General features: G+C 38.1%; 4 protein-coding genes across 17 annotated transcripts in view; 2 read left to right on the forward strand and 2 right to left on the reverse strand.

The window, feature by feature from the left end:
- The first annotated feature begins 215 nt into the window (after positions 1-215).
- On the forward strand, positions 216-9085 carry wif1 (wnt inhibitory factor 1). Its single transcript, XM_057324437.1, has 10 exons — positions 216-489; positions 587-726; positions 2768-2876; positions 3069-3209; positions 4418-4513; positions 5391-5486; positions 6076-6171; positions 7401-7496; positions 7719-7814; positions 8096-9085. The coding sequence occupies exons 1-10, from the start codon at positions 351-353 to the stop codon at positions 8224-8226; spliced, it is 1140 nt and encodes a 379-aa protein (XP_057180420.1). The 5' UTR covers positions 216-350; the 3' UTR covers positions 8227-9085.
- A 4423-nt stretch (positions 9086-13508) lies between these two features.
- On the forward strand, positions 13509-15654 carry vhll (von Hippel-Lindau tumor suppressor like). Its single transcript, XM_057324091.1, has 3 exons — positions 13509-13735; positions 13817-13951; positions 14048-15654. The coding sequence occupies exons 1-3, from the start codon at positions 13555-13557 to the stop codon at positions 14215-14217; spliced, it is 486 nt and encodes a 161-aa protein (XP_057180074.1). The 5' UTR covers positions 13509-13554; the 3' UTR covers positions 14218-15654.
- Positions 15655-15832: 178 nt separating this feature from the next.
- tmbim4 (transmembrane BAX inhibitor motif containing 4) lies at positions 15833-19285 on the reverse strand. Its single transcript, XM_057324090.1, has 7 exons — positions 19105-19285; positions 18280-18388; positions 18057-18162; positions 17941-17974; positions 17732-17849; positions 17199-17244; positions 15833-17106 (listed from the first exon to the last, which is right to left on the reverse strand). The coding sequence occupies exons 1-7, from the start codon at positions 19193-19195 to the stop codon at positions 16900-16902; spliced, it is 711 nt and encodes a 236-aa protein (XP_057180073.1). The 5' UTR covers positions 19196-19285; the 3' UTR covers positions 15833-16899.
- Positions 19286-20477: 1192 nt separating this feature from the next.
- grip1 (glutamate receptor interacting protein 1) overlaps positions 20478-25346 on the reverse strand; it is a 203600-nt gene continuing 198731 nt past the window's right edge. For 7 of the 14 annotated variants that reach the window (XM_057323881.1, XM_057323888.1, XM_057323880.1 and 4 more), the window contains one exon: positions 20478-24419. In XM_057323881.1, the coding sequence (XP_057179864.1) occupies positions 24174-24419 (246 nt within the window). In that variant the 3' untranslated portion in view covers positions 20478-24173. The remainder of the gene's footprint in view (positions 24420-25346) is intronic. The other 7 variants (XM_057323884.1, XM_057323889.1, XM_057323879.1 and 4 more) reach the window with 2 other exon arrangements.

Genomic DNA, 25346 nt, shown 5'->3' on the forward strand with positions numbered 1-25346 from the left:
AAAAGAGTATAGGCCTATTTAAGAGCATGCAAGATAAGAGCATGTAAATATTTACTTACCACGTTGTTTAATGTTAAATAATGTTATAAGAAAAAGTATGTTGAATTGTGTTACATTTTGTAGGCTAATCATGGATAAGAGGCGCGTTTGGCGTTACACCATGCCACCTCGTGGCGAGATATGTAAATTGCAATGGTTGGTGCGTTCAAGTAGCCTGCGAAACAGTGCGCTCGAATCATTCTGTCAATACAAGACTTGCTCGCGACACAGTTTGTAGTGCACGGGACTGAAGCAAGAACGGAGAACCAACAAACCGGATTATTCAGATCAACCCACTGATAAACCCAGGGATGGCTTCCACGACGCCTGCTGTTCAGCTGCACTTTAAAACGTGCCTTCTACTTTTTGGGGCTCTTTTAATCGAAGCTGCCCCAGAGCAAGGGAGCCTGTACATGTGGATTGATGCCAATCAAGCAAGAATATTAATTGGTAACGGGGCAATAGCATTTGAATGAATGAACTCTATACTAAAAATGTAAAGTAAAAAATCAAAAGGCTTGTAATTGCTTAATGTTTTATGCTATAGGTTTTGAAGAAGATATTTTAATTGTCTCGGAGGGCAAAATGGCACCATTTACACACGACTTCAGGAAAGCACAGCAACGGATGCCAGCAATACCTGTCAATATCCACCACGTGAACTTCACCTGGCAAGCCACTGACCAGGTACGGTACAACTTTGTTTTGCAAGCTGCAATCCTATGTCAAGTTTTGTACAGATTATTATTGTATTATAGTATAGAGTTTACTTGGTGTTTGTTTGTAAATATATATATATACACACATATATATATATATATATATATATATATACATAGGCCTATAAAGGAGTTTTTTATTTACGCATTTTTGTGTTTTTGAAAACATTGTAAAGAATTAATTTAGAAAGCTTATTTTAGGAAACTACTGACACTACTTTTAACACTCACTGAAAGCAAGAGTAATACCTCTCAGCTATATGCATGAACCGTATATTGAAATGTATAGGCTATGTATGTTTGAACATTTTGGACCTATAAAGAATAACATTGAAGTGCATCCGAAATTCTGAAACATAGTAGGGGCCTAAATAATTTGTTGAGTGAACTTCATATAATGGAATGCAGCAGCCTTAAATTTATTCCTACAAATTTACTCTAAAAGTTTCTCGAACTTGTAGTGTAAAACAAATCCAGTCGTGACCAAATTAGGCCCCGGGTTTTTCTTATCTTTTGAAAACCAGCGTTTCCAACTCTTGCGGTATTTTGCGTCTTGGTGTTGTAACGCCGCGCACCGCGGATCAAAGCGCGGGACCGCCTCGTGAGCGCGCCTCCTCATGCATGTGCCAAACATCTGGCCAATCATCAGTACACTGAAAACACGCGTGCCAGAACCCGCGCTTTATTGTAAAGGGGAACGTTTTGTTGGGTTGTTATTGCTTGTTGATCCTTTTTGTTAGTCGTTATGGTTTGGGCAAACGATCTTTACAAAGCAATGCTCTTTCTCATCAGAAAACGCCATTCAAGTCTTGAAACAAAACTTGAAAAGTTAGGGCTTATTTATTGAGTTATTTATTTATTTGTATTGCAGTATTTACTATATGATTAAGTTAAAAGTAATGACAGCATATGCAAAGGCCACCCCACAAAAATATTTTATTCGATTTTATTGTAATAGAGAAAATGTTTTCCATGTTCTGGTTTATTTATAACGTTTCATAAGCTCAACAGAGTTATAGTCAAGTAATAACATAACATGGTGTTTTATGTATATTTCCTCATGTCCAACTATACACTTAATTGCACTGGAAATAAAATGATGTTATATTAAACATAATAACATCAATAAATCCATAAACTCATTATGGATTGTCTGCTGAATGCACCTCAGCAACATTTACATGTTTGCACGTATAGATCTGAATATCTGAATGTGACGTCATATTGTTAAAAAAGTTAAAATAACTGTTCAGAAATCTCTCCTGACAAATGATCCATCTGTGCACACCAGGATCACAATCTGTGAAGAGCACACTGACTTGGTGAAAGAGATGCAAAAAAGAGAAATTTAAAAACCAAGGGGAGGGATAGGGAGAAAAAGAGAGGACCCGCTCTGTCCTGGCCTCTGTTAGTGCTCACTTCAAAGACAGCCGCTGAGGGTTTAGAACAAAGGTCCCCGACATAAAAGCCTGGCGGCGAGAGTTATCTATGTTGGTTATTGCCATTCAGCTATAGGATTAGCTAAGCTCTCCACACAGCTTGTGTACTTTTCCCTTCATCAAACACTGGCCAGCTTTTACACTCAAATCTAGAAACCAGAAAAAGAGGGAAAGAGAGAAAAAGAGCCGTCTGCCTTGCTTTCATCTCCTTTTGGGACCGTTTTTTTGGGGGGCCGTGTGTTTTGCCTTCCCATCATGGCTGTCTTCACAAGTGTGTTTTCAAAGGGTTGAGGTCATCCGTTCTTTTGGGGGAAATTGATTGCCCTGCAAACATAAAGGAACGGTTCACCCTAAAATGACAAATTCTGTGATTACTTGCTGACCCTTGTGACTTTTGAAACTCACATTTATTTATTTTCTTGCAGAAGTACTTCTTTGCAGTGCAAAATGTTTTTTTAAATCGCAGAATGTCCATGTTGCCCCCTTTTTATTACAATCAAAGTTTTGATTTTCATTGAATAACCATCATCACCTATTTCCCACATGTGGTGTCTCTTGTTTTTTTTTTAGGCAGAATACTTCTATGAGTTTCAGACTCTGCACTCATTGGATAAGGACATTATGGATGACCCTACTGTCAACGTTCCCTTCTTAGGATCAGTGCCGCACAAAGCTTCAGGTCTGCTTTCATTTTTTCATTAACTCAGATTTTTTATTTATTTATTGAATTCATTATTTCAAATTATACGTTTATTTAATTTATTGCTATTGTTTAGTCATTACTGTAGTTGTAATGGGTTTTGACTATTTTCACCAGATAAGAACATGACTCTTTGATGCTTAGTTCACCAAACGAGTTTTGTCTTCTCAGTGGTCCAGGTGGGCTTCCCGTGCCTAGGGGATCAGGATGGTGTCGCTGCATTTGAGGTGACCATCCTGGTCATGGATGCTGGTGGAAACGTCATTCTGAGGACACCACACAATGCAATCTTCTTCAAGACTTGCCAGAGAGGTGAGTTTGTAATCCAACCTTGGATGGTAATATTAATCAAAATTGTCGAGTGGTTAGATATTTGTTTCTGAAACGACATAACCCGGGAGTACATTTTCCCAAGGTTACTAATGGCTTTGAGATAACAACTTCTAGGTAAAAAGGCCTAGGAATACATTAGCTGTAATGGTACGCTTATGCAAATCTAGAGAAGACATTTGTGAAGTAATGTGCTCAAATCTCATCTACCTATTAAACAAAACAAGATGCAAGATATGAACTACTTTTCATGAGATATCAATGAAAATGTTTTGTCTCCTCATCTCTCTCTTTTTTGAGGGTAGCATGAACCTTAAGTAGTCGGTGAGAGAGGGAGATCATGGTATGGTTGACTCTCAACCTCACTCACAAAGCCATCGCTGGCTCATGAGGTCATGTGAATTCTGCCAGCTGCAACCCTTTAGAATGAGCGTGTTATGTTTTTCTCTGATCCCCCCTCTTCTCACACACATTAACCTCACGGTGTTGCATTCCCCTACACACCCTTTTCCACCCCTCTCCATTCGGTGTGGAGACTTCACAGATCAAATGGTCCATCTGTGTGAAGCCACCCCGTAGGGAGGAAGCGAAGTGTTTCCTAGTGACAGCTGAGGGTCCCTTAATCACTTGTACCCACAAGTTGTTTTTTAACATGCCCGGCTGCTTGAATTTCTCTCACAGAACTTAAAACCGAGCACATGGCTAATGCAGTTTGAAGGAACAGGTCACCCTAAAACGTGATCACTTCTTTATTTCTTCTGTGCGGCAATCTAAGAAAAGCTACTTTTTTCAATGCAATTACAATTAATAGACACGGAAGCTACGGGAAGGCTTTCCCAAAACGTCTGCATGCATGTTGCACCGAATGAACCTTAACTAAACCAAACTGCAACTTAACAGTATTTAAATTACAATGAAATATCACTAGCTCATATTACTCCATATCTGTGCCACACTGTACTTTACAGAGTTGTTGACATGTGGTTTCACCTCAAAGCCTCAGAGTTTTTTTTCTGTCTTTATATGCTGATTTGAAGGAAATGCTGTTAAAGAGTTCATTGGCATTTGTCTTGGAATTTGATGTCCTTAAAGTGGTGCAGAAAGGGAGTAAGTTATGGGACGTTTGGTGAGGATTAAAAAAGAAAAGGAAAAATTCTCACTGTGTTGTCTTTCTTCGTTCTCGTTTGAAGCAAAGTGCCCTGGCGGTTGTCGCAATGGAGGCTACTGCAACGAGAGGCAAGTGTGCGAGTGTCAGGATGGTTTTTACGGCATTCACTGCGAGAAAGGTAAATCGTTTTTTTTAATGCGCATGGCTAGTTTTTCATGCTTATTTACATATCGGAGTTTAAATCAATAGCTTGGCCTCACTGGATCTCCAGAGGGTCTCAAAGCATACCTGCAACAACACATCCCCATGAAAACCAGATGTAAGAAGTGCACCACAAATAGATTAATAAAAAATACACAATGCCTTTTCAGTGGAAATGTGTTCGGCAAGACAAACTTCCTTTGGAAACTGATGAACGTGTATAGTTTATTATAATGATGATTATACTCGACCTCAGGGCATGAAATCCCAAAATGTCTTGTGCAAATTACAAAGCATGGTAAAGCCCGAGTTGGGTTTTTTTTGTTGAAAAAAATTACTGAGCAGGTTTGGAGGCATAAACATGTGTTTTTCATCTATTTACAACTTTAAAGAGCGGTTTACAAAAAAAAGACATTAAAAATGTTTTCAATATCCTCTTTGTAGCGCTGCTGTGTTTGTACCTAAACCACTTCCACAAAACACCTTTCATCCAACATAGTTTCTGGCTGATTGGTTTTTGCCAGCACAGCTGCCAAAACCACCAGGTTATGTGCTGTGCATATCAAAAACCTGCAGCCCGATATAAACTTCCACATGTATTGACCATACATGTGCGATCTAGCATGTTTTTAACTTTAATGATGCACTGAAATTGTTTATTTTGCAAAAGCTCGTAGAATATTAAGTTTTCATTGGCATTCATATCATTTGGATCAAAGGCTGCGCTACTGATGACGTACAAAGCGCATCAAAGCGCATCAAAGCGCATGAAATCGAATATTAGATCAACACTATAAACTAGCAAACAAAATAGCTGCAAAAGTAACAGAAATTGGTTTATGCTCTCTTTTAAGCTCTGTGCTCCCCCAGATGTCTGAATGGTGGTCTGTGTATGAGCCCGGGTGTGTGTATATGTCCTCCTGGTTACCATGGATCCAGCTGCGAGAGAGGTTTGTTTGTGAGAAGTTTGAACACAGTTTTCTATAAGTTGCCTATACGTTTCTTCCGTACATATTATAGACGGTTTCATCAGAGGCACGTGAATGGCCCGAAGTTAACTTCCGGTCTGAGTTTGTTGATCGGCTAGTGGCTAATAATATAACAATTTTATTTAATTGCATTTATATTGATATTATTTATATAATATTGTATAAATAAATATATTGCTTATCATCAGAAATAATCTGGGACTTTATTTTTTGGGGATGTGTACCGGAAGTTAAATTTGGGCCACAAAAACGTGCATGCGCCGTAACGTTTATGTTGTTGCTTTGAAACGGTCTAAATACTGCAGGATTAGTCAAATTAGTATAGTATTCTTAGTATAGGAACAATTCTATAGTATAGTAACATTCTAATATACTATAGTAGCGATACTGAACACAGTCAATGATACAAAGACATGACAGGAATGCAAACAAAGTTAAACAGAATTAAAAAAGAACAAGACAAACCAAACCAAATCAGATTAGTTTGTTATTACTCTTGTAGTTAGTGACACTTTTAATTGACATAGTCTGTTTTTGACTGCATTAACAGCAAACTGCAGCACCACCTGTTTGAATGGAGGAACGTGTTTCCATCCCGGAAAATGTGTCTGCGCCGCTGGCTTTGAGGGGATCCGCTGTGAGCTCAGTGAGTTTAGCAATATGTTCGAAACAGAATCATCATTTACATTTTTCAATTGGCAGACGCTTTTGTCCAAAGTGCAAAGTATGTATAAAGTATGCATGTTCCCCTCGGTATTGAACAGACACATTAAGAGCATTAAGGTACATCTGGTATAAATATACAATCAATATACCATAAAAGCAGGTTCAAAATTTGTAAATGTTGTGACAAAGCCTAATTAAATGAAATTTAACGTAGAGTATTAACCTCCAATTACATCTGTTATCCTTTCAAAGGGAAAGCCTGTGTTGTTATTCTTTGGTTGTAATGGGCTCATTTCCACAAATTGCCCTCAGAACAGTTTTCAGAGTAAACAAGTGTGTTCTCATAGTGGTGTTAAATGGGACAACACCTACGTGGGAAAACACAGGATGTACTGCAGTTGTGTTGTCACCCTGATCACTAAAAAGCCCCTTGTGAGCTCATAAGCCATGGCATTAAGTGTTCATGACCGTTAGTGTAAGAGGAAATGATGCCTCTTGCATGCTTTTTGGTGTTATAAGTCCCATAACCTAAATCCTACATTTTATCTCTAATTGTTCAAAGAAACAATTCATGATGGCAACCAGGCGTGGCTTTACATCGCATACCCGTTGCTTGATATAAAAAGGGGGGAAATTAAAAACATTCAAGTTGAAATCGAATGCTTCATAGCATTAGACCAGTTGTTGCTCTCTGATCCACAGAAGTATCATTTTCTCTTTCAAAACATGCGCAGACATACACGTCCGGGGTCTTACCATGGGTATTGATTTCACTGATTTGTCAAAGAACAAAGCGCACACTGACATTCGCTTGCATATGCAGGTGCAAAAAGATCTGCAAGGATTGAGAAAGTGTATTCACGCTAACGCCTTTGCTTTTTTAAAGCTATTTTATGTCTCATTTACTTTACTATACATTTCTTTAAATCATTGTAATAGTATCTAGATTAATGCTTAAATGAATAATAAATGGAAAAATGAAATAATATAATTGTCAGCTTGTCTTCTGAATGTTATCATAGCCAAAACATCACAGAACTTTGCTTTACTGTGGTTAAAAAAAGAATAATTCAATTGAATTAATTAAAGATCATGGGGTATGAATAGATTTTTTAAACAAATTCAACAAAGACCAAAATGTTTTGATGACTCACGCTGACTGCACTCACTCATTTTTGTCCAATCAAATGCTTTCATTAAAATCCACAGGTAAATGTCGGCAGCCTTGCAGAAATGGGGGCAAATGCATGGGAAAGAACAAATGCAAGTGCAGTAAAGGTTACCATGGAGATCTGTGCTCTAAAGGTGAGCTTATCCCGATTTGGCACACGGATATCTATGCAGATATCAAAAGCACATGCGTCCTCATGACATTATAGCTCCTGCATAATAAAGGCACTGTAAAAACGAACCATAGGTGATTGATCGCACCCTGAACTTTTCACTAAGGCCGCAGGCTTAGTGAACATGTGATACGTTTCCAAGACTAAACAGTGTGTCTGTGTATGACTGTGTATGTGTGTGCAGCTGTCTGCGAGCCCAGCTGTGGAGCACACGGGACCTGCGTAGAGCCCAACAGGTGTCAGTGCAGGGACGGATGGCACGGACGTCATTGTAATAAGAGTGAGTAACACAAGATCCCACAGCCCCTATTCCTAAATCCCAGATGACAAATGACACCTGAAAACGGATTAGAATGAGTAATCTGCTGTTATGCCATATAGCCCGAGGAGACTTTCATAGAACTGATCCCAAAAAGTGTTTCTGTCAACGATTTGTACCTGCATTTATTACTAAATCTATTACTACACTAACTATGGTGTTACTATGGAGTTTTGGATATGTAACATGGTGGCACCATGACATCTAATCAATATTGGACCATTGTATCATTGTTTCTTCAGGACTTCGCGGCACGGTTTCCAACAACCAGCGGGTCTCTGGTCCCAAGCACAAGTCACAGCCTGCGGCTGCAAGGGACACCGTGGAATCACCCGACTCCAGCCAACCCTCAGAAACCAACTATGTGGTTTAAGCCTCTCAATTTTGGCCGGCGGTGTCTGGCCACCCCCTTCAGTTTAACGTCGTCTTCCTCGGACCAAAGCTTTCATCCTCCACTTCCGATCCCCGTCAGTTCCAACGCGACACTCCCGAACGGGCTGCGAGATGTTTGCGTAGCACGGTCACGGTGTCTGATTTTACCGCACTAGTTCCTTTGATATAATATCTCCACAGTTACCCTTCATTAAGCTTCTGTACTGCATTAACCGAGAGGGGAGTGAGTCATTGCGTGTTTGTCTAGCGGGGCGAGCATCTGTGATGTGTGCGAGTAGCCCTGTGGTTCAGCTTCAAACGTGGCGGTGAATCAACAGAACTTCTGTGTGTGTATCCGGCTTTTCACTGGACCATAATTGCCATGTTTGTACGCTGCTCAAGGTTTCTTCGAATGACTTATTTTGTAAACATGTTGTTGTCGCTGCCTGTAATGCCGCTAACTTTTTTCATTTGAATTACAGTGTCGTAGCTGGAGAGATTTCCCGAACAAGTACTTGTGTAACAACTGTCTTTCTAGAATATGTATCTTATTTGTGTTATGTAAAATTAAAAAATATATAGATTATATATATGTAGTTAAACATTAGTGTAGTCCGTCTTTTAGTGTATATTGTTACAGCTTTCATAATTATGTATAACAATTAATGGTGCTTGTTTTTGTAAACATAAAGCCAAAGTCTTCATTTTTCATCAGCATGACTTTTTGCTTTACAGAAAATAAAATCTCCCACTGTTTTCAACGTATTTGCCGTCTAACATCCATAAATTCTCTGTACAGCGTAATCATTTTTTAAAGCTGCAATCTGTTATTTTGGGTTAAAAATAAACTAAATCAGTTATTTTGCAACTACATAGAAGTCTGTATTGAGAATTTTGTTACGATTTCATGGAAAATGTCAGTTTGACCCACTTAAAGGTAAATATTTAAAGTAACCTGCAATTTCATGTTTTAAACAGAGATGGCGATATAGAGGCAAATGTTACAGATTAAATTTGTGAAATTCCATAATTTCGTCCACATGGTTTGAAAGACCATAAAACAGGATTGTCAAATCCAGAAAGCGGGACAGACTTCTGTAGATTCTCTGGCTCTGTGTGCGCTGGCAGAAGAATAAAAACATTTTTTCGCTTTTTGTAAAGCATCTTATCCTTGCTTTTAAAATGTGATAAGCCAATTTACTTGTACTTTGCTAACTACACACATTTATATCATTAATTTGCCTTTATCGTTGTGTTCTCACTGGAGCCCATGTTTCAAACAGACCTATGACCTGCCAGTTGAGTAACACTGCTTAAGAGAGTTCATTCGCACATCACGGCAATTAACCTTGGCTCATCTATTATGGCCAGAGGTGAAAATAAACCAGAGCTCGGGTGATTATTTGTACTGCTCCACATCAAGTAGCAGCACGGCCCACCATGATCGCCCCCGTGCCCAAGGGATCCACATTAAGTTGCCATGTCAGGTCATCTTTCATGTGGAAAATAAAACAACAACACTACGTGGAATCCCAAAAATGCACCAGGCGAATGAATTGGCAGTAACCGTGGAAACAGTCTTTTTTGAGGCATTTGATATTGTCCTATGGTATTCCTTTAACATCTGGCAACTTGCACAAAACAGGTGCGGGCTATGTGGAAACAGGTATGTTCCATTTGCATCTGCCTCTAGGCACTGAGGAGGTTTCAATCTATTGAATGTTCTCTCCATTACATCTATTTTTATTACATATACCTATATTTTTATGAGTGGTTGATATGCCTGAGATTTATAGACCATCGCAGAAAGCACATCTATTCATTCCCAGGAAATAGACAACGATCTTCTGAAGGCCCTGGCAGAAGCAGAAGCCAGCAGTCTAATTCTCCTGTGGTGTGCTGGAGAATAGAAGAACCAACAAAAGCAACAAGCACATTATGCCCACTGTGTCAAAACGTTCTTGCCATTGTTCCAACCAACGGAGAAGCAATGAAAGCAGGACATCAAAGGCCAAGCGGGAGAATGGGCTGTCTGATCCGAGGGCTTTAGATCAGCTCTGCCCTCATACATAATCACCCCGCTGGAAAATACAGTAGGCTTACAGGTATAGGTCGAGAATACCGCAGTGTGGATATAAGGGATGGGCGCTGACTATTCTTGGCTTGTCTTCTAAGATAAAAAAACTAAAAGTGCAATAGTATAACAATCTGGAGGGAACAGTCTATATGGATGCATGCTTAAGGGATATATATTATTTAGTAATAACTTCTTGTTTGTGGAAACTGGCAAGAGTTTTTGTTACGTTCTAAATGGAAAATCGAAAAACCTGTTGTGCAATATTATATAATGACAGTTTGTAAATGTGTGTGGCAAGATTTTTATTGTTAACAATAAAACAGCAAAAACAGGCAAAAAAAGCTCAATGAAAACACCTTGGAATACTTCAGAAGGGATGCCAAACACACCACTCCATCAAATGAAACCTGTCAAGTAACATCAGAGAGAAACCCGCTGGGCTACCACTTTAAAATATAGTGAAATGCTATAAAAATGGTAGGAAATTACACAAGAATTACACATAACAGGTAGGAAAATACATTACAAATCACACGTGCCATGTGGCTCTCATTAAGTGTTTAAGAATCTTGATCTCTACAGATCATTTTCCAGGTGGGCGGTGCTTTAAGGAGACTCTTAAAGTGATAGTTCACCAAAAATGTAATTCTGTTATATTTACTCACCTCAATATCAATTCAAAGCTTTGTTATTTTGTGCTATGGAAAGTACATATTTTAGATTTAGAGTTTTTTCAACGGAAATGCATGTAAAACGATCACATTTATAAGTAAGGTATGCTTTAAAACTTTTTCAAGGTAGCCCTGTCTGCTTCTCCAAAGACAAAAAAAACCCCACTGACATCAAAGCTATGCTGTCATCACACAAGAATTTCTGAGTGCCCCCATCCTTTAGGAATACTGGCCACCCTGGAATTTTAAGTGGATTTCACCATCTCTTTTGGAGCTGAATGGGTGAGGGGGATACTGACATGAGGTGTTTAAAGATTCAGTATGGAAGTATGGAAGTCGTCATGTGACTTCTCAAAGTCTGACTTCTTCAAGCGGTTTTCTGTTTCAGTTATTTTACAAAGGAATGCACAGATTCAAACACAAAATCCATCCAAGATCTGGACAACTGACAGAGGCTTGTAGACACATACACAAGTTAAGTTTTTAAAACAGCAAAATGTTTTTGTCTATTCTAGCGGTGAAGAAAATCCTTGTGACAACTAGCCCCAGTTATTTAAATCATGCAGCTGTTTTAATGGGCAGGGGTTTTCAAATTGTGGGTAATTGTTGTAGTGAATGACACAAAACGACGTTAGTCCAATGAATGTCTAGAAATGCCACTGCTTTTGATATCCTAAGGTATTTTGTGATTGCAGTTAAACTTAGTTTGTTGATTCAATGCGAAGGAAAATAGAAAAGAATCTCTATTAGTATAGAATGAACATAAATCGCTCCATTTTTCCATTAGTGGACACATTAGTGGATCTCAAGATACCTGTCTAGGTGGGCACTGCTTGAAATGCCAAAAGTGCGCCCGAAAGTCAAAAATAGCGTACGCCCAAAAATATTCAGACTTATAAAACCGTGCTTGGGCATACCTGTAAGCAACATTCGCTTTATAAATCAACCTGCAAGTGTGCGTACGTGAATCAGCCTCATATCCCGCCCTGTACACGCCCATTTTTACCCATAGTCAATGCAAAGCACCTCATGAATACTGATTTGTATCAGAAAAGACTGGCATCCAATCCGCTTGCTAAACCTGATTCATTACCGTAATGGACATATACCGTTTCCGGTGTCGTGCCGAAAACACACTCCCTGCCAGATTATGCACCCCCCTCCCCACAATGGTTAGGGTGAGGATTATGTGTTAGGGGAGGGGTTAGGATTAGGATTGGGTGTGGGGAGGGGTTAGAATTAGCCAATCGGACAGCGTGTTATTGAAGGGGGTGCAGAATCTGGCGGGGAGTGTGTTTTCGGCACAACACCGGGTCCAACCGCTATCAGATTTTGTTTAGATGTAACTTTTTTTATAATAATGCTCGTAGAACAATACAAAAACAAAATGTTTACAATAAACTGTTGTGTAAGGCGTATACAAAAAACTGTCTATATACTAAATTGACAATAGCTTTAACAATAAATGAATATCAATTACATTGGAGTTTACAAAAAGAGAAAAAACAACACAAAAAAGTGTGTGGGGGGATATACTATAAGATTCGACTTATTTTTATTATGAGAACTATAAACCATTGAAATAAGGAAATGCCATAGGAAAATAACAAAAAATGATCGTAAAACTGCCGAAAACCCCCGATCCCATATCCTTTATCTCCGTAACGAAATCACAAATGGCCACACATGAGATTCACTACGATTTACAAATGAATAATTGTTATAATTAATAATAATAATAATAATAATGATTATAATTAGATTAAAGACAAATAAGGTCTCTGCAGCATTTATATCTTTACAGCATTTAGACTGATCATTAACACCTCATTAAAATCACATCATTAGTTGGTGTCCTTCACCTGAGATCAAAATTGAAGACATAATTGTTATGACGAATGTTCATTCCGGTTTTGTTATGAACAGAGTTAGGGCTGATAACGAGGACATAAAGAGAAACGATTGTGCGAGAGCTTGGCTGTATTTCCAGACTTTGACATTCGATGATTATCAGTATTTAAGGAAAATATATTTAGTATTTATTTACACTGCAATGACTGCATTCCGCATTCTGCATTCGGAACATCTCCTCATGATGCGCTCATAGTGTGATGGTGAGACAGCGCTGATTAAAGATTTAGATTGAATTTTTATTTCATATTTGTGTTGGATTTTACAAACAATCACTCAAAACAAGCGCAAATAACTCTGCATATTTAATCTCCGTGATAATGTGGATCTTTGACGGATAGGCTATGAGGTGAAATTTATTGTGTGCATAAATGCTTATAATCGTTTTTATCACACTTACTTTCTGCAATCTAACTTGAGTTCACTAACTCACCACTTGTGTCGCCCCTTGTCTCCAGAATGTGCTTACACACGGACATTCTCCCGTCAAGTTTGATTTTAATAGATCACTAACCTTTGCGTGGAAAGTGGCGTACGCACGTTTCCACGCCCATTCTGTGCGTACGCAACGTTTATAAATGAGACCGTGCTCCTTTCAGCGCTCTACCATCGTTAAGGGTGTTTAACACCGCCCCCTACAGTTCAGGAGAAGGCAACGCGTTGCAGCGCCATGGCTGAACAGGAAGCACCAGCGCCTCTGAAATCGCTCGATTCTCATGATCCGACATATGTCGCTTTTGTCAATAAATCCAACGAGAATGCCGAAGCGTATTGGTTAAATTTTTCGGGGATCCCAGTGTCTTACGGTGCCATAAACCCCGGAAACGCTTTGCAAATGAACACGTATATAAGTAAGTAACTTACAGTAGCTACAGCCTTACTTGTCTCATTACTTATTAAACACTAATAAGATTTATACATGCACATTTCAGCCCACCCGTGGGTCTTTAGAGCATCCGACGGCTTTCAACTGCTTGCAAACCTAAGTGAAGTTTATTTTCCTGAAGTTGGGGATTATGAGGAGGACGGATCCCCGTTGTACAAACTTGTGGATGTAACCGCCCCAGGTGAGAATCACATAATCTGAGTCAAGCATGTGTATGTGTACGTTTGATTTGATCATGTTTCTTATAGAATTATTTGTCTGTTCTGTATGTTTTTAGTATACTCGTTACAAGAGTCCTGTACGCGTCGGATCCGAAAAATGGTGCGAAAAGAAGACGTCAACAAACTGGAAATCGCCGCGTGTTTGAAAAAGGAGATCAGCCGACCACCGAATCTACGGAGAGACTTGGAAGTTTTAGCCGCGCGGAGAGCAACGAATGGTTCATAGTGACATTTCTCTCTTATTTATCAAACTGCAAGCCAAAGTAACTTTTTTTTCAGCAGGGATGAGAGTCTGAAGAAGTGACCGGTGTTAAAGAAGTTGAAATGTGAAGTATGTCATTCAGCCGGTTGTTAAAGAGATAGTTCACCCCAAAATAAAAATGCTTTCATCTTCTGTCAATTCTGTTACTCACCCTTAAATTATTCCAAATCTGTATACATTTCTATGTTCTGATGGACACGGAGAAAGATATTAGGAAGAGTGGCTGTAACCAAATAGTTCTTGGCCACTACTGACCACCATAGTAGGAAAAATGACAATTGTAGTCAATAGTGCCCCAGAACTGTTTGCTTGTTTACATTCTTCAAAATATCTTCTGTTGTGTTAAACAGAACAAAGACATTTATAAAGCAATGGGGTATATTGCACACGAAGCGAGAACGCATGTGTGCTAGAATCTTACTCTGTCGCTTTAAGATGCACATAGGATTACAGAGTCTATTTATCCAAACGCTACATTGTAAATCGACAACCAAAAAGGAGATGTGCTTCAGGCTATCCGTTTCAAGCTACATTCACAAATATAAAAAAAGCTAAGTAAACTTTTGCACTTACTTGAGGCATGATCACAAAGGCATATAGCAATGTTCAGCCATAGTGTTGTCGATTTTCTGGAATTTGAACGTTTTCTTGCTAGACACATCGATATCACTTGATGAAAAATTACCTCAGCGCAATGAGAGTGGAAGTGGCTTAGCTGGCTGAGATTTCAGCGGAAATACGTCATCGCCCCGAATGCATATACCCCACTATGGTAGTCAATCGTGGCTGAGAACTGTTTGGGTTCAAGCATTCTTCCAAATATCTTTCTCCGTTATCCGAACATTTTGGGGTAAACTGTTCCTTTAAAGATGGGAAAACACAGGCAGTTTCTGCAAATCTCATATTAACCTTGAGGACCATGAAGTATGCAATACTACTGTATCTTTGAAGAGTATTTAGTTTGATCAAATTTATAAAAGAGATTATCCCTTCGTGTTGTTTACAATATGCACGCACACGCCGATTGCCAACAAAACACAGACATATGACTCAGTTTGGGACCGCGCCATCTATCAGTTTCAAACTATCTCCAAATCCAGCGTTATATCCACAGTTCATATAACATTCATCACCAAAATGCAGTGAGCAAACAAACACCGCTAAACTTCTGTCAGCCGAGTGAAGCGCTATTGATGGGCGTGCTGCTCTTTCTCACGCTAGCGCGTGGTCTTTCGCTCGGTAGATGACGCGTGGGCCTGCTTTTCTGAGAGAGTGGCCAATAAAAGGGAATAGCATCCCTGTTACGAAACAGGGATCCAGAAAAACTTTCCGAAGCAAGTTGGAGTGCTGGGGAGTGTATCGAGAACAGTAATACTACGTCATATGTCCAACTCGTTTTTTATCAAGTTGCCCATGTTAAGCCAGCACGTTTAACAGCGTAAAGTAGTCAGAATGCATGAAATAGCATGTTACCCCATCTTTAAGTAGAGGAAAAACACGTGTGTATTTTACATTCTGAGCATCGTAAATGCTTTGGTTTACTAAAAAAACAACACACAGGTTAAAACACATTCATTTTTATTTAGTACTGTACAAGGAGGAAGTGTAAATTATATAACATCTGATTTTTTAAATGCATGTATTTCTGCTTGATAAATATTGCACTTCGAATCTGGTTAATAAATAATGTAGCAGCTTCCTTTTAAAAAACTGAATGTTGTGTTTTTTACGGTTTAATTACTATTTGTAATTTATTTAAATGAGCTGACTGCCATTTCAGCATTTTGATGTTTTTAAAATGGGTCGCATGCTGTTTCAAAACCTTTAATTTAGTATAATTGTCATTTAGTTAAATTGTTCAAATGAACATCAGTGATTGCTGTAAATAACTATTGTGATGATGTTAGCTTATAATGTTCACAAGGAAATAAATTGTTTAAAAGTAATAGCTTCCGGAATGTTAATGTTGATTCAGTCCTTTTTAGTTAGGAAGTTGAATGCTAATGTTTATAAATTATTAAGTTAAATCTGAACATCCCATACATCCACCAAATTAAGAAAAATGTGTAGGCTTGATATAAAGCTTGTTCCCAAACCATTAGCAGTAATTTACTTAAACCAACTAAACAGGAACTACCACTAAATGAGGTACACTAAACTTAAAACAACAATATTCATAAAGCAGTAACTATCAATCACAGTTAAAACAGATCAAGTATTTTGTACAATCATAACTTGATATAGCATTCAAATATGTGCAATCTATAAGTATTAAAGTGAGACAAATGTACAATGTTTGGAAACAAGATGAAACTACTCCATAAAAGAAGTTACATTTTTAAACACATGCTGTGCTAAAAAGTGTACTAAAAAGAAATTTAGCGCAAAATCAGATCCCTTTTGCTGTCTAAAGAGAAAAATTAATGTGTACTCTGTAAGACTTAAATCCATATAAATGATATATGATTTTGTCTATAATGCAATGATTACTTCCCCGTAATGAATTATAATCGTGCAAATATATTTATTTTGGCCAGATATGCTAATACAGTACTTAAAGACTATTATTTTTTTTGTAATTTCGAATCGACTCACAGCATTAAAGTACCCATAATTCACCACTGAAACTGAAGAACATCAAAGCATTCAGTGTTTCTTCAGGGAGTCAAGAATGCGCAGAATATACAGGAAGAGGTTGACTATGTCCAGGTACAGATTGATGGACGCCAGGACATGCTCCTCTGGTGACAGCTTGTGCATCAGCAGGTGCGTATCAAAAATGATAAACCCACAGAAGAGGAGAGCTCCGGCTCCAGCGAAAACCAGCTCCACAGTGTCGTTGTAGAAGAAGATCTAAAGGACAGTTATTTGGACGGATGTTGAAATGTGGCTTGCGTTACATAAAGTGACTTAAATAATAGACAGGTCTCAGACGGACAACTTACCCTCAGAAAGCTCGCAATGATCAGAATCCACAGGCCAGCGAACAGACTATGAGACATAAGTTTTATTAATACTAAATATGTTTGATTTACTCAAAAAAGTAATTGTGTTATTCCAAAACCACATACTGCTATTTTTTTGCTATACAATTTTGTTTTAATGTCAATGGCATTAAATGTCAAATGCAACTGAAAAAATAAAATGATCAAAATGATTTTAATTTTCTGGTAAACTGTTCCTTTAAGTACTCTAATACTTAGTAAATCTTCTGCACAAAGACATTCATTTTCTCCTCACTGCAATTTCCTACACCAAATGGTGGATGATGCGTCACGCCGTAAGAGTTATGACCCACAAAACCCATTATTTTATTTCAGTTTAATAACTGCAAAGAAGAATGTTTCACAAGAGAGACATTCTGCCACAAATTCCTCATGGATTCGGAGCAAATGGATTAAAACAATATTATGGAGCTTATTTATTGTGACGAATGTGACAGGTCCGGGCCCCGAGCTGACGGGAGAGTGAGAAATACCTGGCTCCGAGTTTGCTGAAGTCCCGTTTGGACTGGAAGGTGTAGGCAGTGAGGCCCAGGAACACAGCAGAGGTGAGCACGAAGGCCTGGAGCACTACGGTGTAGTCATAAAACGTCACTTGAAAGAGAAAAACAGTATTAATTGCAGTATAATGGCTGTGTAAGTCAACATTCTGTGATTTGATGTTGCTATATAAAAAAAAAAGTACCTGCCGTAGCCACAGACAATGACTCCAGCAGTGTCTACAAGAACATTATACATCAATTATATTACATTGTAATATCTATATTATGAATTTGAACTGGAATGGTCTAAAATACTTACAAATCCAAACAGCAAATAAAGATTGATAGGGTGCTGGTGTCGGTATACAGCGAGGGCAAGGAGCAGGATTAAAGACCCAACAGCAGATATCAACACCAGAGCAGGACTAAAAATAAAAATAAACAGTGAATCACATTAGTGCAACTATACTTTAAAAGTTTATGTTTCATTTTAACATCTAAAATGAATAGGTGAATAATATACATGGCTGGTGGTCCTTTACCTTGAGTGCACAAAGCTTTTGATGGGGTCACAGAGCATAAACACACCAGACACAACAGTTGTGATAATAATCTGCAGGGATAGGATGGTGTACACCTTGCGAAGAAAATCTAGAAAAAATGAGAGCATTCAATTTAATACATCAACCTATACAGAAAATATGTACAATATTCAATTTCATTCATAAAAATTATGAATAGAAACACATGCATAAACATGTTTTATGTAAACACTTCAGCTTAAGGTTTTATTTTCATGGTTTTAATGGGAATTGCATTGGTTTTAATAGAAAAACTGTATTTTTGTGGCTCTCTACTGGTAATGTGTTGGCTTCTGTTGGTGTGATAATATCTGACAGACGGGAAACAATCGAACACCATTAAATCCTACAGGAATAAGACCCAAAACAACTGGATAAAGGAATCGTGTGCTGGTTTTAATGGCAAACGGCTGATGGTTCATAATGGTATCTGTAATCTTAGAAACTGTTAGAATTGATATAACTTTGGTGTCTTTAGCTGGGTAAATGTCAGAACTACTGTCACATCGTTCTCAACAATCCGGTTTTACAAGTGACATTTCTAGGAAATCAATAAGCTTAATGACTGTGTCAGCTGATTCAACTGGCTGCCATTGATACGTTTGGCATTTAACTTCATCGTAGGCTACGAAAGAACGCGAAATAAACTTAACAATGTGAAATAAAATAAGTGCACATGGATGTTAGACAAACCATCCTTAGTAACATTTTAAAATTCACGCAAAGACATCTTGCGCGACTGATTACGTAGACCGCAATGCATTGTAAATATACGCACTGACTTACCCATCCGGATGTGCACGCTCGCGCTTGCGACGTTCGTGCCATAATTGAAATCATCCTCAATCGACGATCGTGGATATTTCTCCTCATTCATGTTTGATGGATTAATTTAGGTTTCGTTAAACACTAGCGTTTTAATGGTCTCTTCCGCCTTTCTCCTGATTTCTTCTCTATCTTTTGGGCTTTTTCCAGCTGCTTGAGGATGTATACTGCCACCAAGCGGAGTGTTTACCTGGAAATTCATTGAAGTCCATAAAGAAGAAAAATAAAAAGGTCCCTGCAGTGTGTAATGTGTATATATATACGTAGATTTGTCAATAAATGTTCCTTCTTATTTAATAATGTGCTGTGTAATATACATTCATATAACAATGTAAGTGAACTGAACTGCTTCCTCTTGTCGGAGTAGTGAGATGCACATTATAAAATCACTTTTAGTCGACAAAACAGTCGTTCTTAAATGACTGAAATGTCAAATATAGGTATAGAAATATCAAGGAGACCTCCAAATACTAGCACACGTACTACCTTCCCCACACAGGCCTAATTAATTCCTGACTGTTCCTTTAAATCTTCCCCTTTTCACGAATAATATAAAAGAGCTTCTTGATGAAATTTCCTAACTTCTGTTGAAAAATCCACACAATCTATTCCTCCGTCATCTATCTTTGCAGACTCAGGGGGGGCTGTGCACCTGTTTCTCTCCTTTGTGGTGATGATAAGCTCACGCAAGTCTCAAACACACCCTGCGGAGAGCTCCACCTCATATTTAACCAACACATGTTCATATTCCTGCAGCCGATTCAGCTCTTTTTCATATTCTAATCGTTTTCTAACCCCAGCAGTGGTCAACAGTAATTTCCTGCAGGTTTACCTGCAGCCTCATCTCCAAAAAGAATATTTTTCACCTTTTAGAAGGGTTCCCCTACAGTATCAGCTGAACCGTGGGACACATTTTCCACTAATGACATGCCTGTGGGTTTTAAATTGTGCCAACGCTCCAACAGAACCTGCTCACAATCTCTCCTGGGCATTCTTAACAAAATGCACTATGCCTTGCCTTGCCTTCTCCCATGAAGTCCACAAAGCATTTCATTAAAGCCTCTGTGGTGCCAGCCTTGGGGACCTGGCCACATAATTCATTTGGAAGTTCACTGTATCCTTCGAGCCCTGTATCTGTTATCCAGGTAGGTCTGAATAACCACGTGCCATCCTGCATTCAGGGACATGTTCATCACATCAATGCTTTCATGCGGCACACACTGGTATCTCATTTTCTGCATCCTATCATTGCTTGTAGATTTTCCCCTATTGGAAAAAATATTACATTATGGTTAATAAAAGCTTGAATCAGCTAGAAGGCACCAATGTGGAAAACTTTCATTTATTTTTTATATTTAAACGTATTACAACATGTACTTTTCATTTTCCCTTTTTTTAAAGCCACGGTTTTCAACCTGACATAATAAAAATATCTTATGTTATATAAGCCTATAGATGCTTCGGAATGACCAATTTCTCGTTGACCACCAGATGGCGCACCACCTATTATTGTAGGACCAACAATACAATTAAGGCATTTAAAAGAGAAAAGTAATAAAATCAGTAATTACTTACTGACCTGACCAGGTCTTTTTGCAAAGAAGTTTCTCCTTCTATGGAATGTCAAAGGAGATTGATGGAGCTGTTTTTAGTACTATAAAAAGGATGGTGACTCGAGGCTGTCAAACTCAAAATCAATAAATAAAAAGAATAAAATTGTTATTGTAAAAAGTAAATGTAAAAACACCGTAAAGTTTTTATCAACGTACCACCTCTATGTAAGTAAGAGACTGAAATGTAAGGCATTACTCACCAGATTTCTTGTGGGGAAAAAAAGGGAAGGGATATTACAGAAGGAATATCGAATTTCCTTAGTAAATAATGACACATTTTTCATTTCTGTGTGAACTATACATTTCATTTTTCATTTCTGCCCAATATGGACTCATGATTTGACTAACAAATTGACATTTTCAACTGAATTTGTTGAAAACTTTTTAACGATACAATAGAAATCAAAACAAGTGAAACAATTAAATGCTTAAAGATTAAGTATCTGAGTGACTGAGATCAATTCTTGTAACCAACACCTGCACATACAAAAATAGCTACTCTAAAGAAAACTGCTTCTAAGCAAGTGTACAGATTTTTGGTTCTCAGTGTTTCATTGACAATTTTTCCATAATTCATCCTAATATTGCTTTTTACTTTTATGAACGAAGCATGAGGCTGTACGTAACCATGGAGATGATATTGCATTTATGTCTGATATTTCATTTTGAAATCAGTCATGATATTAAGAGCTTAATTAAAGCGATTAGCAGGGAGCTTTTAACAGCGCCATTACAGCGCCACAAAATGTGTCACGTGACAGACAGACATCATTTCAGTGTTCTCCCTCCGCTCGGTACGTTTTATTCTTTTCTCCATTTGTCGGCCATACGAAGGATTACAGCTTTAGGAATCCCCAAATTTATACATAGACGATAAACATCATGCTAACAAAGTATTAAATTTGTACAAAAATACTTTACAGCTCATAATACCTGTCCATTAGAAATAAAAATACAATATTTCAGGGACATAACTGTGACATTGAATCATAAATTCATGGTATACTGAAAATGGACACCCACTATTTTATCTGGCAGTGCTTGACTTCACTGTATGTTCTCACATATGAAACATAAAAATGATTTTTATTTTTTTCAACACAAACCAGACTGTTTTTGCAGTAACACAATGAAGTCCTGTGACAAATATAGGCCCAGATCAAGATAACTGCAATGAAGTGAAAACCATGATTCAACACGATTACACTATGACATATGAGAAGCGTCTCAACATCCAGTGCATGATTTTGGGGAATGAACCCGTACCTGAAAGTTTATTAAAAAAAAAAAAGAAAAAAACACAGTTTATAGACAAATGCTCCCTATCAAGAAATAGCTCCCTTTGAGCTTTTCCCTTGATGAGGTTTCTATGTTCGGCCCAGTAGTCGGACCACATCTGCCATTTAAAAACAGTGTGTAGACAGGATTGTTGAGCACTGACAAACAAGGGTGACGTTGCTCAACCAAAAGCCACAATGTTTCACACAGGTGGGTGAGGGTTTTCATTGTCATGAGCAACTTGCCATAAACATTTTTTTTCTGTATTTTTTGTTTTTCCTTCAAGCTGAGCTACACATTTTATGTGAAGTATGTTTAGTGGTCTGTCACATATGGTACAATCTAAAAAAAATGTTGGGTTGTTTCAACCCAAGGCTGGGTCAAATACAGTATAGACATTCCATAGGTTAATAAACCAACACTTGGGTTTGTCCACAATTTTACCCAACCGTGGGTGAAAAAACAGCATTTTTTTTCCAGTGTAGGACTGACAACCCTCCTTGTCACAAATTGACACTTTTCCTTTTTACAAACAGACTGCTCGCACACTTTAAACAAATATCAGATGAGACGTACAAAACCATAACAGTACCATATACAAATGACCATGATTTAAACTATCTAAACAAAGGGGAAAATACAAAAGTACTTTTCTGGATTCTTATGGGTATCAACCCCATGCTTTTATTTTAGTTTTTTAAATCATTTAGTGGATTTTAGTAAGTCATAATTACAAAAGTTACCATGATAACCACAGATTCCTTCACAAATGTTATTAGGTATAATAGTAATTTTGGTTCATATTATTAATAAGATTATTAATTTATCACTTTACAGTAAAAATAGTAACGTAGCACTGGTGGAATTTATGGTTAACATGGTACATTTTTGTAAGCTTGCAGAGAATTTAATAAGGGAAACACACTACTGTGAAACCTAACCAGCATTTCCATAAATATATTTTTGTTTGTAATTCATAATATTCTGATATCAGACAGTGAGTAAACATTAATATAAAACTATCTAATTGAACAGTTGTCTTTTTTAATTAATTCAGAGATTGATCACAGACTCATCCGCAGTCACTTGACAAATAGTTTTCCAAACCGCATGACCTTCTCAACGCTCTAAATCTGCTCCTGTACATGTTCAATAGGGGCCACGAAAAGGCTCAACCACCCAACCTTCACTTAAATCACACACAACCCTTACAAATCATCATGACTCTATTCATAAAAATAGACATCTGTCCAATTTTCAAGCTAAGGTGCCTTTGTGGTGGCTTTAGGTCAGTCATGATGCGTAATAGCATATCGGACGGAGACTGCGGTGTCTGTGTCGTTCTGTTTGGAGGATGGAGCCAAGCGCTTATTTTTAGACAAAAATACATCACCCAATACAAAATTGTTGGAAAAGGTCTCATGCATTACGCTATAACCCACATTCAGCCCGGATTGAAAAATGGCTACCCAATTCATTGTGCTGATTTTCCCCCCCGCACACAGCTGTCGACCCCTCCTGTCGGGCGCCAACAGGGACACGGTCTGACCTTGGCATCGGAATAGGAAACACACACACACACACACACACATACTATACACACACATGTTTCAGTATCACAAAATAGGAGCGTTAATGGTTGCGTTGAGAACGGAGACTTTTGGGACTGCGCTGCACGCTTGCGAAGTCGTCGTACACGCATTGAGACTCACACAGATAAACACAGAGAATCACAGAGTGGTCAGTCTAATATTTTAAGTCTTATTGTTGCTTTTATGCATGTTTTTTTTTTTTCATTTCTTTTTGTCCTCCTTAAAACTATTGTTTATTGGCAATAAAATCAGGGATGGCACTGTTTCACTTTTCTCCTTTTTTAACAGTTTTGGTTTTCCAAGAGGTCAGTGTGGTCTTCTCCATAATCACCATTTTCACAGGGTAAAAACACCACCCAGCATGTCAGGATAGGACCTCGAAGTCACGGTGGCTCATGCTCCGACTCAGGAAAAGATCTGGGTGTGTGCTGTATGAGAACAAGCCCCCTCTGTTTTTTCTCCACCAGGGGGAGCCGTCTACAGGAGGAGAGAGAGTTCAAGTTTAGCACCATGAGGGGCATTCCAGTGCAGGTACCTGGGAGATCTGCTATAAGGATTTGTTGGGGTCTCTGTCTTCTAGCGTGGGGTTGTGCTGGCCCTGTTCCAGCCGAGCGGTGGGCTGATCCACAATGTCTGCCCAGTTCACTGGCTCTTCGTTGGACAATGAGTTCAGTTCTGACAGTTGGGAAGAAACCGGGTTTCGGCTTATGACTAGATCCAGTTTGTTCCCGGATTCCGCTATGAGAGGAACCACTAAGCAGCAGTCAAAGTCTCTAGTCCGGACGTGGTTTATCTGCATCGCAAACAGAGATAATGAATCTCGGTTCTACATTCAACACTTACAAATAGTGTAAGATAATGCATGCATAATAGTTTGCATAAAAATATAAGAATGTAACAAAAACAAGACTAAAATATATAAAAATATTTTAAAATATAAAATATAACACAAAATGTTGTTTTTCTATATGTGACCCTGGATCACAAAACCAGTCTTAAGTAGCACGGGAACATTTTTAGTAAAAGACAAAAATACATTGTGTGGGTCAAAATTATCGATTTTTCTTTTATGCCAAAAATCATTAGGATATTAAGTAAAGATCATGTTCCATGAAGATATTTTGTAAATTTCCTACCTTAAATATATAAAAACTTTATTTTTGTGAGTGGATGGCCTGCCACAGTGACCCTGATTAACAACTTCAAAGGCAATTTTCTCAATATTTTGATTTTTTGCGCTCTCAGATTCCAGAGTTTTAAACGGTTGTATCTCTGCCAGATGTTGTCCTATTTTAACAACTCATACATCTATAGAAAGATTTTTTATTCAGCTTTCAGATTATGTAAAAACCTCAATTTCGAAAAATTGACCCATAAGACTGGTTTTGTTGTCCAGGGTCACATATTCGTTCTTTACAAAGTCAATTTTTTCTGTACTGTCATAATTTGATTAAATACCTCTTGTGCAGTATTTGTAAAGAGTCTAAATCACATTTTTTTCTCCCCTTAAAAAGCATGCGGATCATGATTTTACTTTTTGCCATGTAAGGATTTTTATAAAATTATAAATATTACCTCGTTTAGAAATACAAACCAACAGTTACATTTCAGTGCCAATATTGAACTTTAAAGAACCACTGAAGTGCCTTGAAATCTGCAACTTTGTTTGATGCACTGAGGTAACTTCCTCTGAAACAGGAAATTAGGGCGGGACATATCA

This window comes from Triplophysa rosa, linkage group LG24, assembly GCF_024868665.1.
Source record: "Triplophysa rosa linkage group LG24, Trosa_1v2, whole genome shotgun sequence".
Classification (NCBI taxonomy): Eukaryota; Metazoa; Chordata; class Actinopteri; order Cypriniformes; family Nemacheilidae; genus Triplophysa; species Triplophysa rosa.